Source organism: Cydia pomonella, chromosome 8 (assembly GCF_033807575.1).
Source record: "Cydia pomonella isolate Wapato2018A chromosome 8, ilCydPomo1, whole genome shotgun sequence".
NCBI lineage: Eukaryota > Metazoa > Arthropoda > Insecta > Lepidoptera > Tortricidae > Cydia > Cydia pomonella.
The window spans coordinates 3094982-3111337 of NC_084710.1; the positions used below are offsets into that span (position 1 = coordinate 3094982).

General features: G+C 38.3%; 4 protein-coding genes and 1 long non-coding RNA gene across 7 annotated transcripts in view; 2 read left to right on the plus strand and 3 right to left on the minus strand.

Annotated features, from left to right (window-relative positions):
* LOC133520239 (pre-mRNA-processing factor 17) overlaps positions 1-2360 on the plus strand; it is a 47869-nt gene extending 45509 nt beyond the window's left edge. For both annotated transcript variants that reach the window (XM_061854615.1, XM_061854616.1), the window contains one exon: positions 1270-2360. In XM_061854615.1, the coding sequence (XP_061710599.1) occupies positions 1270-1447 (178 nt within the window). In that variant the 3' untranslated portion in view covers positions 1448-2360. The remainder of the gene's footprint in view (positions 1-1269) is intronic.
* LOC133520260 (uncharacterized) overlaps positions 1-16356 on the minus strand; it is a 380113-nt gene that overhangs the window by 208978 nt on the left and 154779 nt on the right. The window lies entirely within an intron of this gene.
* Positions 4691-6627, minus strand: LOC133520245 (5-aminolevulinate synthase, erythroid-specific, mitochondrial). Its single transcript, XM_061854623.1, has one exon. It carries the CDS (start codon positions 6373-6375, stop codon positions 4858-4860), a length of 1518 nt encoding a protein of 505 aa, XP_061710607.1. The 5' UTR covers positions 6376-6627; the 3' UTR covers positions 4691-4857.
* On the plus strand, positions 6907-9237 carry LOC133520252 (phosphatidylinositol-glycan biosynthesis class F protein). The gene has a single exon (XM_061854632.1). It carries the CDS (start codon positions 6937-6939, stop codon positions 7804-7806), a length of 870 nt encoding a protein of 289 aa, XP_061710616.1. The 5' UTR covers positions 6907-6936; the 3' UTR covers positions 7807-9237.
* LOC133520246 (protein GDAP2 homolog) overlaps positions 11740-16356 on the minus strand; it is a 148897-nt gene continuing 144280 nt past the window's right edge. For both annotated transcript variants that reach the window (XM_061854624.1, XM_061854626.1), the window contains exons 11-12: positions 16181-16324; positions 11740-15276 (exon numbers count right to left, since the gene is read on the minus strand). In XM_061854624.1, the coding sequence (XP_061710608.1) occupies positions 15232-15276; positions 16181-16324 (189 nt within the window). In that variant the 3' untranslated portion in view covers positions 11740-15231. The remainder of the gene's footprint in view (positions 15277-16180; positions 16325-16356) is intronic.

Here is a 16356-nt window from a genome sequence, read left to right on the forward strand (position 1 = left end):
TTACTAATAGGTACTTTACTGAATATATTACGCTTATCCATCTGTTAATTACGGAAATCTTTATATCTATTACACTATCATTAGTTGCTATTACCTTGGTTTTTATTTCCCATAACTCATAGATTAAACAACAATGATCCTTATTTCTACGTAATAATAGTGATATTTGTTGTAATAGTAGTTTTTGTTTACGCTTTATGGAATGGACACGACTTTTAATCGTGATTATTGACATCGTTAACTTTGAACGCTCCAGATAAACTTATCATGGTGACAATCTGACAATACTACCACTTAAATAGACAACATTGATAAAGCTAACGTCAGGTATGGAAAGTAGACTTTGATGTATACGGATGCGCAATCAGGATTCTGTTAAAGCGGATGTATTTTGTAAATGTAGAGTATAACCTTTTAACAGCTGGAGTCGCCTTTAAGAGCTTACCCCTCATTAGAAAACCTCGGCTAATGGTGATATGTATTATATGGACTGACAAATAGCCATACATTTGACGTGCCCCTCCTACCAAAATTCGGCTGACAGTTTTGTACAGTCAGCGTCAAATACTTTGTAGCAACCAAAGTAGCCAAATAGTTCGGTACACCATATATTTAGTATGGTGTACCGAACTATTTGGCCACTTTGACTGCTACAAAGTATTTGACGCTGACTGTACAGAAAATTATAGACAAGGCGTCTCCAGTTGTTAAATCCTCCAAGAGTAAAACCATTCTCTAAATGCACGCGCTTTGTAATTCTGCGCCGAACTGTACAGATGATTTGTCTGATTTGGATAATTTTGTATAAATTGGTTCCAGACTGCACACTTTTGCCCACCAATCGACACATTTAGAGAGTAAAAACTCTGGCCGGAGGGACGGCGTTCATTTTAAGATTGGTTGAAATCAACCGCACAAACTGTCAGCCACTCAGGCATCTTGTTTTGATAGTCCTAACGAACACTCTCTGCACACGAACTAGAAGTCTCTACATAATTAGTTTGCACTGTACAACAAGTCCCCTCTATATATGTTATCTCTATAGGGAACGGGCCGATAGTAAGTCTAAGGTCTAAGTCTGTATGTCTATGGGACTTAGTTGCCTGAAATCTCGGCATCTATTTTCGTTTTCGCCATACATTTTGCTACGTAAACGCCAAACAGCAAACTGTTGCAGCAGACGCAAACGTCTTTTACGCTGTGGCGTGGTCGGTTTACTATAGAACTTAAAAATGTTCAATACCACTCATCATGTTCCCCTTGTTCCAGCTACCTAGTATCCGGCGACGCCGACGGAAAGTGCTACATCTGGGACTGGAAGAGCACGAAACTCTACAAGAAGTGGAAGGCTCACGATGGAGTCTGCATCACCGCGCTGTGGCACCCACACGAACCAAGTCGGTTGCTCACAGCGGGCTGGGATGGTGTCATCAAGTACTGGGATTAAGAACTTTAAAGTTGCAGTTACAACTGTTGAGAAATATAGTTTTTGAGAGATTCTTAAGAATAATCGTGAATTAAGTTCAGTGCTGCGTAATTCAAATTCACCCTTTTTGAGCATTGAAAAATGTCTAATACCACAAAGAGGTAGGGCACAGCGAAATGACATCTTGCTATTCTATCAGTCAAACTGGGAAAGAATCCTCCGCTTTACAGAAAACCAGCCATAATTTTTTTTTGCGGAAAGAGCACGAAGAAGGGAATGGCTCACAATGGCGTGGCGTGTGTGTGTGTGTAACTGCTTTATGGCATCCACGCGAGCCAATCCGGCGACTTATGGCGGGATGGGACGGTGTCAGTACTTATCTACTGGGATGAACTTTAAAGTGCTAAAGGAGTGACAAGTGTTAAAAAAATAGTTTTTGGGAGATGCTTAAGAATAATCGTTAATTAAGTTCAGTGCTGCGTAATTCGATTCGTTCAAAATCACCCTTTTTTGAGTGTTTAATACCATAAAGACCTAGGGCACAGCGAAATGGCATCTTGCGAGAGTAGAGCAGTCGAACTGGGGAAGAACATTCCACATCATAATACAGCTACTAGAAATACAACGTTCTGTAAGAAGTGTGATAAGGATCGTGGATTTTAAAGTCGCTTTTACAAGTGTTGAAAAAAATCGTATTTGAGACGTATACCTAGAGAAGATTCTTAAGAATAAGGTGAATTTCAGTTCTACATCTCTTATTCAGAATCGCATTTTTATAATTATTTTGTATTTCACTCTAAGGAACTGACTTACGTGACCGTTGGATCTTTAATTTTTTCATGACGAGCAATTTTGTGTATATAGTACAATCGACTACAGAATGATGTTACTCAATATTTTAGACCTATTTCTAAATATAATTTAATTTACAAGACTTACTTTATCATTCATTTCAACTCAATATACCTACTTAGGTGTCCTTCTATTTAAAGGGACTGATTAACAGTCCGCCGGACGGTATCGGCTTGTCAGTTAGAACAAAAAGTGGACAGTTCCGAACAACTGACAGACTGATACCGTCCGGCGGACTGTTAAGAATAAAGGAACATCTAAACCCTCATTATACGTCATACGTGTCCACTTATAACTGAGATCGTAAGTGGAAAAATATTGAGTGGCTATTTATGTAACTAGGCATGTGCCGACAGCGACACACATGACTGTGTATTATCATCTGATATAACAAGACACATTGTTAGTATAGACAGATATTATGGTGCTTCAAACCTAAGCCATGATAGTCATTCGTTTTTAGGGTTTCGTAGTCAACTAAAAACACTTATAGTTTCGCCATGTCCGTCTGTCCGTCCGCGGCTTTGCTCCGTGATTGTTAGTGCTATGAAGCTGCAATTTGGCATGGATACGTAAATTATGCATGGCGACAGAACGGTAAAATAAAACTACAAAAAAAAAATGCTTTGACCCAATAGTGTGGGGTATCGTAGGATAGGTCTTTAAAAACGAATACGGGTCTTTTTAAATCTAATTTTGATCGAGTCAATATTTTCGGCAATAATCGTTCCGAAAAAAAAATGCACCTTCCCCCACATAATAAAAAAAAAAATATATATATAAAAAAAAATCGTGAAACAAACGCTTAGTAAACAATTTTAATGAAAACTATAGCGAACATGGTCGGTCTAGACGTTTTTGAGTTATTGCAAAAAAAAAACCTTTTTAGTAAAAAGGCGTACAAAGCGCTGCGAAGATAGATACTCGAAAAAAATATTCAGATACTCCCTTATGCTCGTAATGTACAATACTTACTAATTAATAGCCCCCGTTTGACCAGTTCTGACAGAATGGTAAGTATGAAACCCTACAATGAGCATGGCCCGACATGCTCTTGGCCGTTTTTTCTTATTAGTCAACTCATCAACTGTCAATCAGTTTTCACGCAATCGCTAAAGAGGGAGATTAATGGGTCGTCTAAACAGGTGCCTACCTATCTAGTGTTTTATAACAATTCGAGTTCTGGGCGGCTACCGGGAAAATCGTAATTCGTCAATTGCGGGCATTTTTCTCTGTCACTCTAATTACGTCTTAGTGAGAGTAAAAGAGAAAGATCCCCGCAATTTGCAAATTTCGGTTTTCGCGGTAGGCCCCCTGATGTTTCAGTTGGTTCTTAGGACTTAACAGGCATTTACTACTTATTTGCGCATCGACTCATTGTTTCGTCGACATCCATAAATTATAATTATTAATCTTGACTGTACAACTATCTAACGCGGTGAGGTATGGAGACCAGGTAAAACCCACCCCTGTTGATTACTCGACACTATCGCTAAGAACTTCGAAGTTTCTGTATCCCTTTTTCGTGCTGACAATAAAATGACAATCGAATGTCAGTCTTATTTATTGATTATAGAACTCACGTTTGAAGTGCCGCATTGCTTAGCGACCCGCTAGGCGGATTCTGTTCTTAGGCGTTTTTCGCTACATACGGGTTTTTCCGTGGTCTCGTGAATATGTTAAATAGGAGTTATAGACAGGTTACTAACCTGATGTTAGACTTTGAAATTAGCGGAAAGCTTCGTTTTACGCCATAAGTTGCGCTCTTTGTGAATTAATGCTTACCAAATATTTAATGTAGTAGTATATTTTGGCCCTTCGAGCCCGACCTTCGGAAAACTAACATTGCTGTGAACGGCACTTGATGTTACGTACCTATTGTTATTTATTTAATGTAAACATCCCATTGTTTGACGCCTTATTTCCAATAATTGATACCCCGTTCGTCACAAATGTATTATTGCCATGACCATGACTGAATTACGATTTTGTATGACAACTATTGTGAATGCGTGGAACATTGGGACATGTACCTTCAGTGTTTTAAATAAGTGCAAAATGCTGCCTTATTATCTAAACAATGCTGGTCTGTCTAAAGGACTAAGTTGTCATAGAGTTGCATTATCAGTTATTCAGAGCATTTACAAGTGATATTCCAGCGGTTGTTAACCTTTTGAACGCCAGACGACAAAGGAACATGCCGTGCCCCGGACGCTGGCTATCACGATTATTTAAGCGAAATTGAACTTTACAGAATCCCGCGTTAGTCGCTATTGCATTGGCGAAACTGTCGGCTGTAGCCGTCGTTGGCGTCCTTGGCAAGTCTTTCAGATGTCGGCCATAGCCGACGGTGGCGGTCAAAGGGTTAATTACTGACTCATCATTAAGGCTGCAGATAATAAAACAATGAAAAACTTTGATCACTTTTTTAATTTGACCCCCCCAACCCCTACCATAAACCATAAATAGGATAAACAGGACATAGACTACACAGAACGTAACTTAACATTAATATTCTCTTTTTTCCTTGCTTTAAGCATTCTCATTTTCATGGGGATCCATTGTAGTGACTCTGGAAGCTAAGCCGCTAAGGGCAGCTTGTAGGGCTCCTCGTACATGACGTCGAACTTATATTCCATGCTACATTCGCGGCATGCACCATTCTTTATAAACTGGTTGAAACTTATGTTGTTTTCATGGAATGCTTCTGTCAGGGCTGTGACTAGCTGGTCGATCATTTCTGGCGTGTGGTGCGGGCCGGGCGCGAACCGCAGTCTCTCCTCCCCGCGGGCTACGGTCGGGTAGTTAATCGCCTGCACGTAATGTCCCCGCTTCATAAGGGACTCTGCCACCAACGCCACTTTATCTGCTCCCTTTATGGGTACAGGGACTATGTGGCTCACTGATGGCAGCTGAGGAAGACCGGCGACTAGCAGAGACAGCTTTAAGTACCGTACCATGGACTGATGTTTTGCTCTAAGCGTTCGGCCTTCCTCGCTTGCAAGGAGTCTAATAGATGCCAAAGAGCCTGCTAGCACAGGCGGCGGCAATGCTGTGGTAAAGATGAAGCCAGGAGCAAGTGATCTAACAGTGTCCACCAACAAGGAAGAACCCGCAATATACCCACCAACATTTCCAAAAGCTTTACCCAGTGTACCAGATACAATATCTATCATGTGCTCTATTCCTCTCTCCTCACCTATTCCAGCACCATGTTTCCCATACAGGCCCACTGCATGGACCTCATCCACAAATGTTAAAGCTCCATATTCATGTGCAATTTCACACATTTCCTCTAGAGGACAGATTGCTCCACTCATGGAGTGTACAGTCTCAAATACGACTAGTTTAGGAACACCTATCGGTGATGCCTCCAACATCTCACGGAGATGATTGGGGTCATTGTGTCTAAATATATGCTTAGGTGCTTGGCTGTGCCGGATACCCTGGATCATAGACGCATGGTTACCAGCATCAGAATAGATGTGGCAGCCTGGAAGAAGTTTTCCTAAAGTGGAAAGTGTTGCATCATTGGCAACATAGCAAGAACTGAAGATGAGGGCTGCTGGCTTTTTGTGGAGCTTTGCGATTTCTGCCTCAAGTTGTTCAGTCATCTGCGAGTTGCCAGCAATGTTGCGGGTGCCTCCTGCCCCGGTGCCATAGGCCTTGATGGCGCTCACGGCGGCATCCTGCACAGCAGGGTGGCGGGATGTACCCAGGTAGTCATTGGCACACCACACGGTGACACGGTTGTTGGCGGCACCCTCCAAAGCTTGAGGGTATGCGCCCTCAGCCGCCAGCCGCGACACTTTCCGGAACACACGGTAGGAGTAATCCTTCTTCTTCGCATTGATTTGGTCGTGGAAGAACTTATCGTACTGGTAGGGGCTGCGGTCGACGATGTCTTCGGTCATCTCGCGCGGGGCCTCCGACACGATCGAGTTCTCCTGGATGAACGGGCACTTGGTCTCGTCCTGGCCCAGCGAGCGGAACCCGCGACTGATGATGGGGCAGTAGTTCCCGTATTGCTTCATCAGCGCGGCTCCATAGTTCCTCACGAACGCCTGGTTCAACGATCCCAAGAACGGACAGGGCATCTTTACGTAATATATTACACGGTCACGACAAATACTTGCGATAAACTTAAGTTAAGTAATGATCGATGTTTTGAGGTCAACGTTGGCTCGCACTGTAGCCGAACGTTTCGCGGTCTGGCCGGAGTTCAACTGGTGTCTTGAACGACGGCGCCTTTCATTTATAAAGTCTGTGTCATATCGATTGCTCCACACTGATTTCTGAACAGTCAACACGTAGAATTTGTAGCTTGTTTTCGCAATGTAAAAGAGTAACACAAGATTGAATGGGAAGACAACGTATGAACCATCGAGCACAGTGTCGCTTTTACGCGAATGCTATTGGTGGTTACTGACATTTTTGACAAACGCAGAGATTGTTGGAAACACTGTCAGTGATGTCATATTTCTGTAAATTGTCAAAGAACCTAGTTCTGAATTAATTTGTTTTGGTCAAAATAGTTAATTAAAGATGTGTTTGTAACAAAAATATCGAACTAAAACTTATTTTGCAGTGTTCAACTGTGTATTTTCTAAGGTCTAGTCGCGACGCAATGTTTGAGTGACTGTTAAAACCGTCTCTAAATGTACGACTTATATTTTTCAAAATGTCAGTGTCACGTCATGCAAATCTGTAATCTGTCATCTGTTCTGTCTGTCAGTGTGACAAAGGTTTTGATAACATTGAATCGGGTTTATGTGTGTAAAATTCTTGCATTTATATTGAAAAAGATAACATTCATAATGTTTACTCTACACAACCAACTGGAGTTAAGAAGAGTGACAATATCTAGTCTAATAACATGCATCTACTTACCGAGCATAGTTACAGTGATTTCATACAAGGGCTTACTTTATTCCGTGGGAAACGGATCTTCATTCTACATTTTGGTCCTCATTTTCGTCGCTGAATTACTTAAATCATTCTACCTAAACTCAACTAACGATATCTTAGCGAAGAAACCTAAAGTGAGCAAGAATAGAGCGGGCGATATGCTGAAAGGATTTGGCTTCCTTTTAGGGGTTATGTTCTGTTTTTTCATTGGAATAATTTTATTTGGAGCTCCAGTGTTGGATTGTCATGAAGAGACGCTGATGTTGTCGAGCTTGCTGACGCTTTTGACGGTGTTTCCGTTGGTCGCGCACACTGGAGTGGAAACATCAATGCAGTTGTTGTTTGGAGTGAAGAACTTCGCAAAAGACAGCGTGTTGGAGATGTTGGTGAACAACGCGCTGCTGACGGTGTGCGGCGCGTGGCTGGGCGCGGTGGTGATACCTCTGGATTGGAACACGCCGTGGCAGGTGTGGCCCATCCCCTGCTACCTGGGGGCTATTGGGGGTTACCTGCTCTCAAATGTTCTCAATGTCTTGAAAGTCGCATTACTGAGTGCTGCGCAAAAATACCCAACGCTGAATTTTCTTGTAAATATTTTAAACAAAGTTCATTTGAAGTAAAGGTTGTGTTATTGTTTTTTATATTTGATATAAGATGATATAATTTCTAAAACAGTATTACAGATGTAGCATTTAATAATTTCAAGTAAGTTTTATGGACTTTACTCCTGAGTTTTAACTAGCCAAACCAAACTGAGGTACCTTGTTCCTTGTTTATTTGTATTTATGCCAAAGACTACCCGTGGAATAAATACAAAAATTCAATGCAAGTCTTGTATAAATCACTTTCACACCTACTTGTTATTAGGGAGTTGAAGCTTGCAGCAGCAGGTTGTACTAAGTATATCCACCAAATGTACTATATAGATGAGGAAAAAGCATAGGAAATAGTTAATAGTAATGTACTTATTTATAAGCATCTGTCAATGCCATACCTGGTATCATGTATTGAAACAATTGTTACTGGAAGAAGTGATATATGAACATGCACATAAGCAATTATAATTAAATAAATAAATTTGGTTATCCCAAAGGACTCAGTGTCAAAAAACTGTGCCATGTTCAATAACTGTAACAGTTGGTATTAACAACTCATGATATTTTATTATTATTTATTTATTGTTCAGAACACATACATAAAAATATAGATATTACTTACAAAAAAAGTATAAAAACAGATCTGGAGGTTCATATATGTAAACGTCAAATGATACAGAAGCGTTTTTGCTAAGAGGAAATAAGCATGATATTGTCAAACCATCTTTGTATATCAATTTATTTTTTTAAGACTACAAGTAATAATCTCTCTACAAAAAATGATCATTTAAGGCTCCTCCTCCCGCAAAATACCGTAATAATCTGAACCAATTTTTATATTAAATATGACACTTTCTGAGCAGAAAAAAACAATCTACAAGATTATGAGAAATGATATGGTTTTTCTGAAAACCTATTTTAATTTAAATAAGTGAAGAAAAAAATCTCAAAGGTACCCCTATTTCTTTCAGTTGTATCCTTATTACTACTGCAACTTTTATCGAAAATAAATGAAACTTTACGATCTTTCTCACAAAACACATTTCCCATACAAATCCACTAATCTGGCAGTCCCAACAATCTGGCAAAGGGGGAAAAATTCGGTATTCGATTACCGAGCACCTACTGTATGTGTATTGATCCTGTGTGTTGCACAATATATGTATGTGGTTTCACTGGTTGTTTCTATTTGTACTTTACTGTACAGTCAAATTATTAAGTATCAACACGGACAAAGTGCCAAAAATATGTATACACTACTTTAATGTATAGGCAATAAGGTCATGTATTTTTGACACTTTGTCCTGTGACTGTACCATGTTATTAAAAAAGTAGGTTTCATTCAAAAGAAAACTGCATTAATTAGTAAATTATTAATTTTATTTTTGTATTCTGTTAAATATTTACATAGCCTATATAATAGTCTACATTATATTAATAAAATATGAAACTTAACTTGATTGATCACATTATATTAAACCCTATACTATGCATGTAACACAGACCATGGCAACATGTCCTATCAACAGTAATATACTCGCAACCAAACTTTGTAAAAAGTAACAATATTTAACATGCTAAGGCCTTGTTGATATTTTAGGAAGTTTTCTTTGATGACAATGTATCTCTCCCACAAATTTGTATAAAATGAGGAAGGCATCTCTCATTGAAAATTTTCATTGTTTATGGCATTGACGACTTTACGCCGGTAAAGCCTTCCCTATTAACACATTCACTGCCGGGAACCCACCTGGTGGGCGCTCGTGAACTTTGTTCAGATAACGGACAACCCGCTGGGCGGGTTGTTTTGTACGCAGCTATAGACCGCCAGTTGCTGAGGTAGTGCGCCGTTTTTTGTCTGGCAGTGAATGTGTTAAAGATATTTTATTTAAACAAAATAATCAAAATGCTTTTGCTGTGGAACGATGTACATGACAGTGTATCTGCCAAGTGTGTTGTATATTGACTTGGACAGATACTTTATCATCAGAGCAAAACTCCTCAATAACTAGTTCTATGAAATTTAAATAATGCTTACATGACACTTTACAAATTGTGATACTGATTACACTATTTACATTGAAGAACTAGCATACTGACTATAATATAATATATATGTCATAGTCATTATGCTAAAGTCGAATCTACTACTCATGGCACTCGAATACTTAACACATTCACTGCCCACCCACCTGGTGGGCGCTCGTGAACTTTGTTCAGATGCCGGACAACCCACTGAGCGGGTTGTTTTGTACGCAGCTATAGACCACCGGTTTCTGGGGTAGTGCGCCGTTTTTTGTCTGGCAGTGAATGTGTTAATGTGCTCTCTGTCACACTTACCTACGGCGGGTAGATGTGACAGAGAGCACACTACATACTCGCGTGCAGCGAGTATTTGATTCAACTATAGTGAATATATTAATTTAACAAAAGCTACAGGTGTAAGTTTCGAGTAAATTATTGCATCAACTTACATTTGACATTAAAAATTGCTTATAAACAGACTATAGAAGACACCGAGCTTACAAATATGAAACAGTATGTTGGAAAAGTCTTACGATTACAACTGTATTAAAAATTTAACTTTATTTATACAACAACAATTCAATATGACTGTGTCCCAATCGTCAGACATCTTTTTACTTAATTCGAATATTTAAAAAAAAAACATGTGACTGCCGTTCCCCAATGAGCTACAAACCTCTATCTATAGAATTAAATTATTAGACTCGTAACTAAGTCACATGATCCTTTGTTTACCATTTTTTTACAAGTTTTCAGCAACCAACTTTGAAATTTCGATATTATAAGATAAAAAATTTAAGAAAAATCTATATTTCGCTTTAGATGAAGGTGTATAAAGTCGAGTGTACAGTTTTTTTTTCTCAGATATCTGTCGACCGGGACACAAGCCACCCATCCGCCATTACTATACTCAACCTCTATAAAACACACATAATATTGCATCGTCCACACACCATTCTCACACACACGCAACAAACCAGAGTATATAGGTGGCACATAGAGTGGTAGGGCAGGCTACTCAACAGTTCGCCCGCAAATATTTGACTTCTGTTCTTTCTAGTAGCCTCCTAAGGCTATAAAATCCAATATTTGCCACTGAAATTTGAACCTATAGTGTGCGTTGTAGAGTTCATTTTGTTTTGTTTGTAAATGGAACGAAACAAAACAAATGCAACTCTGTTCCAATTGAATATGATTTAAATTTGATCGAACTGAATAAGTCCAATAGGTAGGGAGCCTTAGGAGGGTAGAGTCCGTCTAATCTAACTTTGCACCGATTTGAACAAAACAAAGTGAAGAGGTGTCACTATAAGCTATTAATTATAAATTATATTATTACTTTTGACATTAAGCACACTTTGCCATTGTAAATTCAATGCAAAGTTAGTTTGGTCCGACTCTGAGTTACTGTAAGTGCAGTAGTAAATGGACGAATCAAATTTTTTTACCGACACAAATCTGTCCACAATTTTTAAATTTCGTTGTAAAATTTCACCTTTAATAAATCGTCAGGTAACAAGAAAATCTCACTAATTAATAAAAAATAATTTCAAAAAAATCAACCTTATTTCAGTAGTAATATGGTTCATTATGGCTAACTTGTGGTGGTAATTAGTGAGTTTGTTTGTCACCAGACGATAATTTATTTATTTAAATAAATAATAAATAAATAAATAAATATTATAGGACATTATTACACAAATTGACTAAGTCCCACAGTAAGCTCAATAAGGCTTGTGTTGAGGGTACTTAGACAACGATATATATAATATATAAATATTTATAAATACTTAAATACATAGAAAACACCCATGACTCAGGAACAAATATCCATGCTCATCACACGGATAAATGCCCTTACCAGGATTTGAACCCAGGACCATCGGCTTCATAGGCAGGGTCACTACCCACTAGGCCAGACCGGTCGTCAAAATTTATTTTATTATTCAAATTATAATGTTCTGTTTCAGTTTTGGGTGTATGTTAAAACATTCAAAGTCCCTAAGACCCAACTGTGAAACAATAAACAGAAACGATATATATTAGAAGCCCGATTTCTCGGTAACCCCAGAGACATTTTGAGTAACGCAAGAGATTCAAAACTGTCGGTCGAAAAGTTGATTCGCCCAAATAAAACGTTTCACGTCACTAGATGGCGTTACAAAAGCGCTAGGAATGCAAAATATATCAGGCTTTTAAAGCGCCATCTGTTATTATTCCCAGATTACCAGTTAATAGTTGTTATCATTGGTAACACTAGGATTAACCTAATTAAATCTCTTTTTTTTCTGTTTTAGGCCTATTACACACTGTTTGAAAGAGATAGAAAACAAATTTGCGAGCATACTATTGTTTAAATCATACGCTAGGCGGCGCCACTATCTAACTTCACATGGTGTCAGTGCTATAAACATTATAACAAACTGTTGGTGCTATTTGATAAATACAAAAATATCGTTCATCTAAGACCAGATATATTATGAAATCTCACTGAATTTACAATCTCACCTGACGTGGAGGCAGTGGTTGGTAATTGGCAATATTTCTACAGATCGCTTTAGGTTCGTTAGAAATGAGAAATAAACAGACATTGAGATGTTTCAATATAAGTGTAAAACACAGTACAATGTCTTAAATTGGTAGGTACCTTGTGTGGTTCAACAAGGCAATCATAAAATAATATTGCCATGTACAAATGACAATCTAAACATGTCTTTATGTTTAACGGCATAAGATTGCTTTCTCCAAACGACGTCACATTTTTCTACTATCGTGGGAGTTAAGTTTTACAAATTTCATTACGATCTATGATTATGTGTATCTAATATTTTGTATTTAACATTGGCGGTGAACTCACAAAACTGTTTAAACGTCAACAGCATATTTACATACAATTTTAATTCTATACTTCTCCCGATATCTTATCTACGTAATGTAAAAATAAAATCTCATATGCAAAAAATATCAAGCACCTTTCAACGTAAAAACGTAGGAGTAGTGAACGCGACAATTGTCTATGGTTATTGTATGTTGGCAACATTGTAAAGAATTCGATTTTTTTTTAATTCTTAAAAATTTTGAGGTTAGTCTTTTCTACTCCCACTGCTTCTAATTGCATCATTAGGTACAAGATGTCTATGTAAAGCTTAGCTAATATAAAATCTATGACGTTTAAATAAACTATGTGCTTAAGCACATACCCTGTCGCAGGATCGAATTACTATAGGACAGATTGAAAGTTGTGAAAAAAATAGGCACATGTTTTTTTGAAAGGATTTTTTTTACATTGCGTATTCAGTATAATTCTTTTTTAATGGCATATTTTAAAAATGCAGTACTTAGACTCGTTGAAAAAAAGAAGTTTCAAGAACAAGGGCATAGTGCCAAAAATCTATAATGCCGTGTACACATTATAGCAACAAATCTAAGTAGGTACACGCCCTACAAGAACATTACCAGGCAACCATATTACCATTAAATAATTATAAAATGCACCTCTAATACTAAGACATAGATTACAAGATACAGTGTTAACAAACGAGTTCAGTGAAATATTTAAATAATTAAATTATTTACAGATTTCACTAAAATTCTTAAGAGATACAAAATACAGGCCAATATTTCAAACATAATTCTGATTTAGATAACTACTCTATATTTTTATTGACTTAATTTATAAAACACAAATAAGGATTGTTAAATTTTTCTTACAAAAATGAAGTATAATGTCGATGGTTGTCATCTTACCTTTGCAGTTAAGAAACCATAGTAATGTCTTTTTTAAAGCTAACTACAGACAAGACAGAATTTAAATCGCAACATCTATGGTAACATAAATCTATCAGAAAAAAAATGGCAAGTTTTAAAGAATTGTCCAATTATTTATTATAACTCAAAGTTTCGTTTCAAAATTGAAGCGCTTATTGTGACAAATTGTACAAGTTTCCTTTAGTCGCATCTGGGCAAGCGAGAAATGCACACGCGCTGACGAGTTCCCGCTCACAGAAAGAGAGAAGCTAATGTTCAACAATTATGAATGGAATGCAAAAATGAATCAAAATAGATTTCTTCGTAGGTCTAGAAATAAATATGGAAGTATTTTTTTGTGTTCCTTATTCTACCTATAGATTATCATTGGAATTATCAGAAACAAATTATGCCAGATCAGACAATCATAGGCAAGGCTAACCCTTACAGCGGCGGTATCATGGTCGCATTTTTATCACTTTTCATGTCATGCATCACTTTCGCACTTACATACTTGTTAGAACGTGACAGGCATAATGACAGATGATAAAACACCGACCATCTTAGCCCTACAGATGTTACGATTTTAAACTTGACATAACGAGAACAATTTTATAGAGACACTCTTCTCTCTCTTTTTCGAACTTTTTTACATATGTATTAAAAATTAGGTCTCTCTCGGTATTCATACATTTTCGACTACTTTTATACCTTTTTCTAGGCAGCGATATTAACAATAAAATATATTCAAAAACTATTTTTAGGTTTCGCTGATGGTTGTAACATGTATTCTTGGTTTTTACTATACACTCGAACAAAAAATTGTGAAGATAGTAAAGATGCCATTAGATATATCGGAGCGGCCGAGGTGCTCACAAATATCTGAACACGCCTCTATTGTCAAGGCGTTAGCGTAGTGCGTGTTCAGATATTTTTGAGCACCTCCGCCGCTCCGATATATCTGATGGCGACTGTACATAATAAATAGCGTAGTCATCAAATATTTCTTTAAAGGCGGAAAGGGGCAAATCCAAGAGCGTCATCTAGTGACTGTTCACAGCACAGTATTTTTTTTTTGTTTTAGCAGTATTAATACAAAAATCTCTGCTATGCTGGGATTGCTGGAACTACAACACTTCACTGAAGGTGGCCTTTATGTCTTGTCTTTAAGGTTTGTATACGAATAGTCGGTTAACGGAGTGGATGATGGTAATCAAGGTAATAAACATCGACTCGGACAATGTGCCAATAATATGTATATGTCGGCGGCCGATCGTAAAATCAGGCCGATCGTTAAGTTCCTGTGTAGTCTCACTAAACCAAAGATAGGTTGCTTCAGATGCCCGAAGGGCAAACTGTCCAGAAATAGGAGCCTCGTCGACTCGGGGAACGAGCCAATGATTTAGACAATTCACGATATGCCTAGGAATTTCATGATCTGCCTGATTTTACGATCGGCCGCCCACATATATACTCACCACCTTATTGACCATACACAAGGTAGCGTGTGCATATATTTGGCACTTGTTCCGTGTCGTTATTGGATACCTTGACCACATAACGTATTGTACTATGTGTAGTGAACTGCGAAGACGAGCGACGTGGCGACGTGGAGACGCGAGGCACGTGAGACACGTGGCGACACGAGACGTGAGCACGCGCACGTGCAGTTCACGTCTACGTGCTGTTCGTGTCTGGCTGGAAGTAATGTAGACCGTTTATCTGAAACACAAACAGGTTAAAGAGATTATTTATTTAAATCTCGGAGTTTATCAATTTAAATTATTTTTCATCCGTTTATTTGGGTGGGGAAATAGGGTACATGTCCGCGACCGCTCTCTAGGTCGGCGTGTAGATTATACGAAGTATAGTTTGATTGATAATATGTATAGTTGTAGTAGACCACAATTTCGATTAAGTCTGATCCCAAAAGAAAGAACTTGTACAGCTACTTTTCTTTTCTCACACATTCCGTAGTTATTTACACGCACATATTCATACATACATATGTACTCACATATATACATACATACCCTCACACACTTTCACTTACATACAACTTATTTAGGTCTTTTTAACTGTCTTTTTACTTAATTTGATAGTTAGTTATATAATAATAAAAAATCTTATGTATAATTTAGCTTTAACAATAATATATTCTGTTAAAATAAGAACCGCACCATTTCGATACTTTTCTGACATTCCCACGTTATAGGTTGAGCGTAGTGTGGGGATCAATGTACTGCTGCTCGTGTAATGCCAAATTCTTGAAATAAATATATTCTTTATATATAGTTGGACTTTTAACAACAAGTCCGAATATTACTTAAGTCTACAGGCCGGTTCGGACTACGTTAGTAATTTAGTGGAGTTAAAGCGCAACACGTTAAAGTACGTTAGTGGAGCTAGTGCCATGGGCCTAAGACAGTTTCGTACGAGTGATTGACCAAATTTTTCATACGTCTACATTTTTTAAATTTGTCACATGTCTCCGAGGAAGGGACGCTTACTACGCTTAGGACCAATAATTCCTATCGCAATTCTTATTCCTATAGGGAAGAAATTGTTTGTGCTAAGCGTCCTCCCTCTCCTGGCACTGGGTGGGAGGCAGCAGCACGGCGCTCACCGTCATGTCGTGCTCGGTGACGAAGGCGGGCACGTCGAGCTGGTCGCGCGCCATGACGGCGTACAGGAACTCCACGCCCGGCAGCGTGTGCACCTTGGCCTTGATGGCCGGCGCCATGAACGTCGTGAACCACCACGTCATCATCTGCACGATAAACCACGTATTCTAATTCCAAT

Coding starts and splice junctions, on each gene's coding strand:
- LOC133520252 (XM_061854632.1), top strand. CDS start 6,937: ATGTACGACTTATATTTTTCAAAATGTCAGTGTCACGTCATGCAAATC.
- LOC133520245 (XM_061854623.1), bottom strand. CDS start 6,375: ATGCCCTGTCCGTTCTTGGGATCGTTGAACCAGGCGTTCGTGAGGAAC.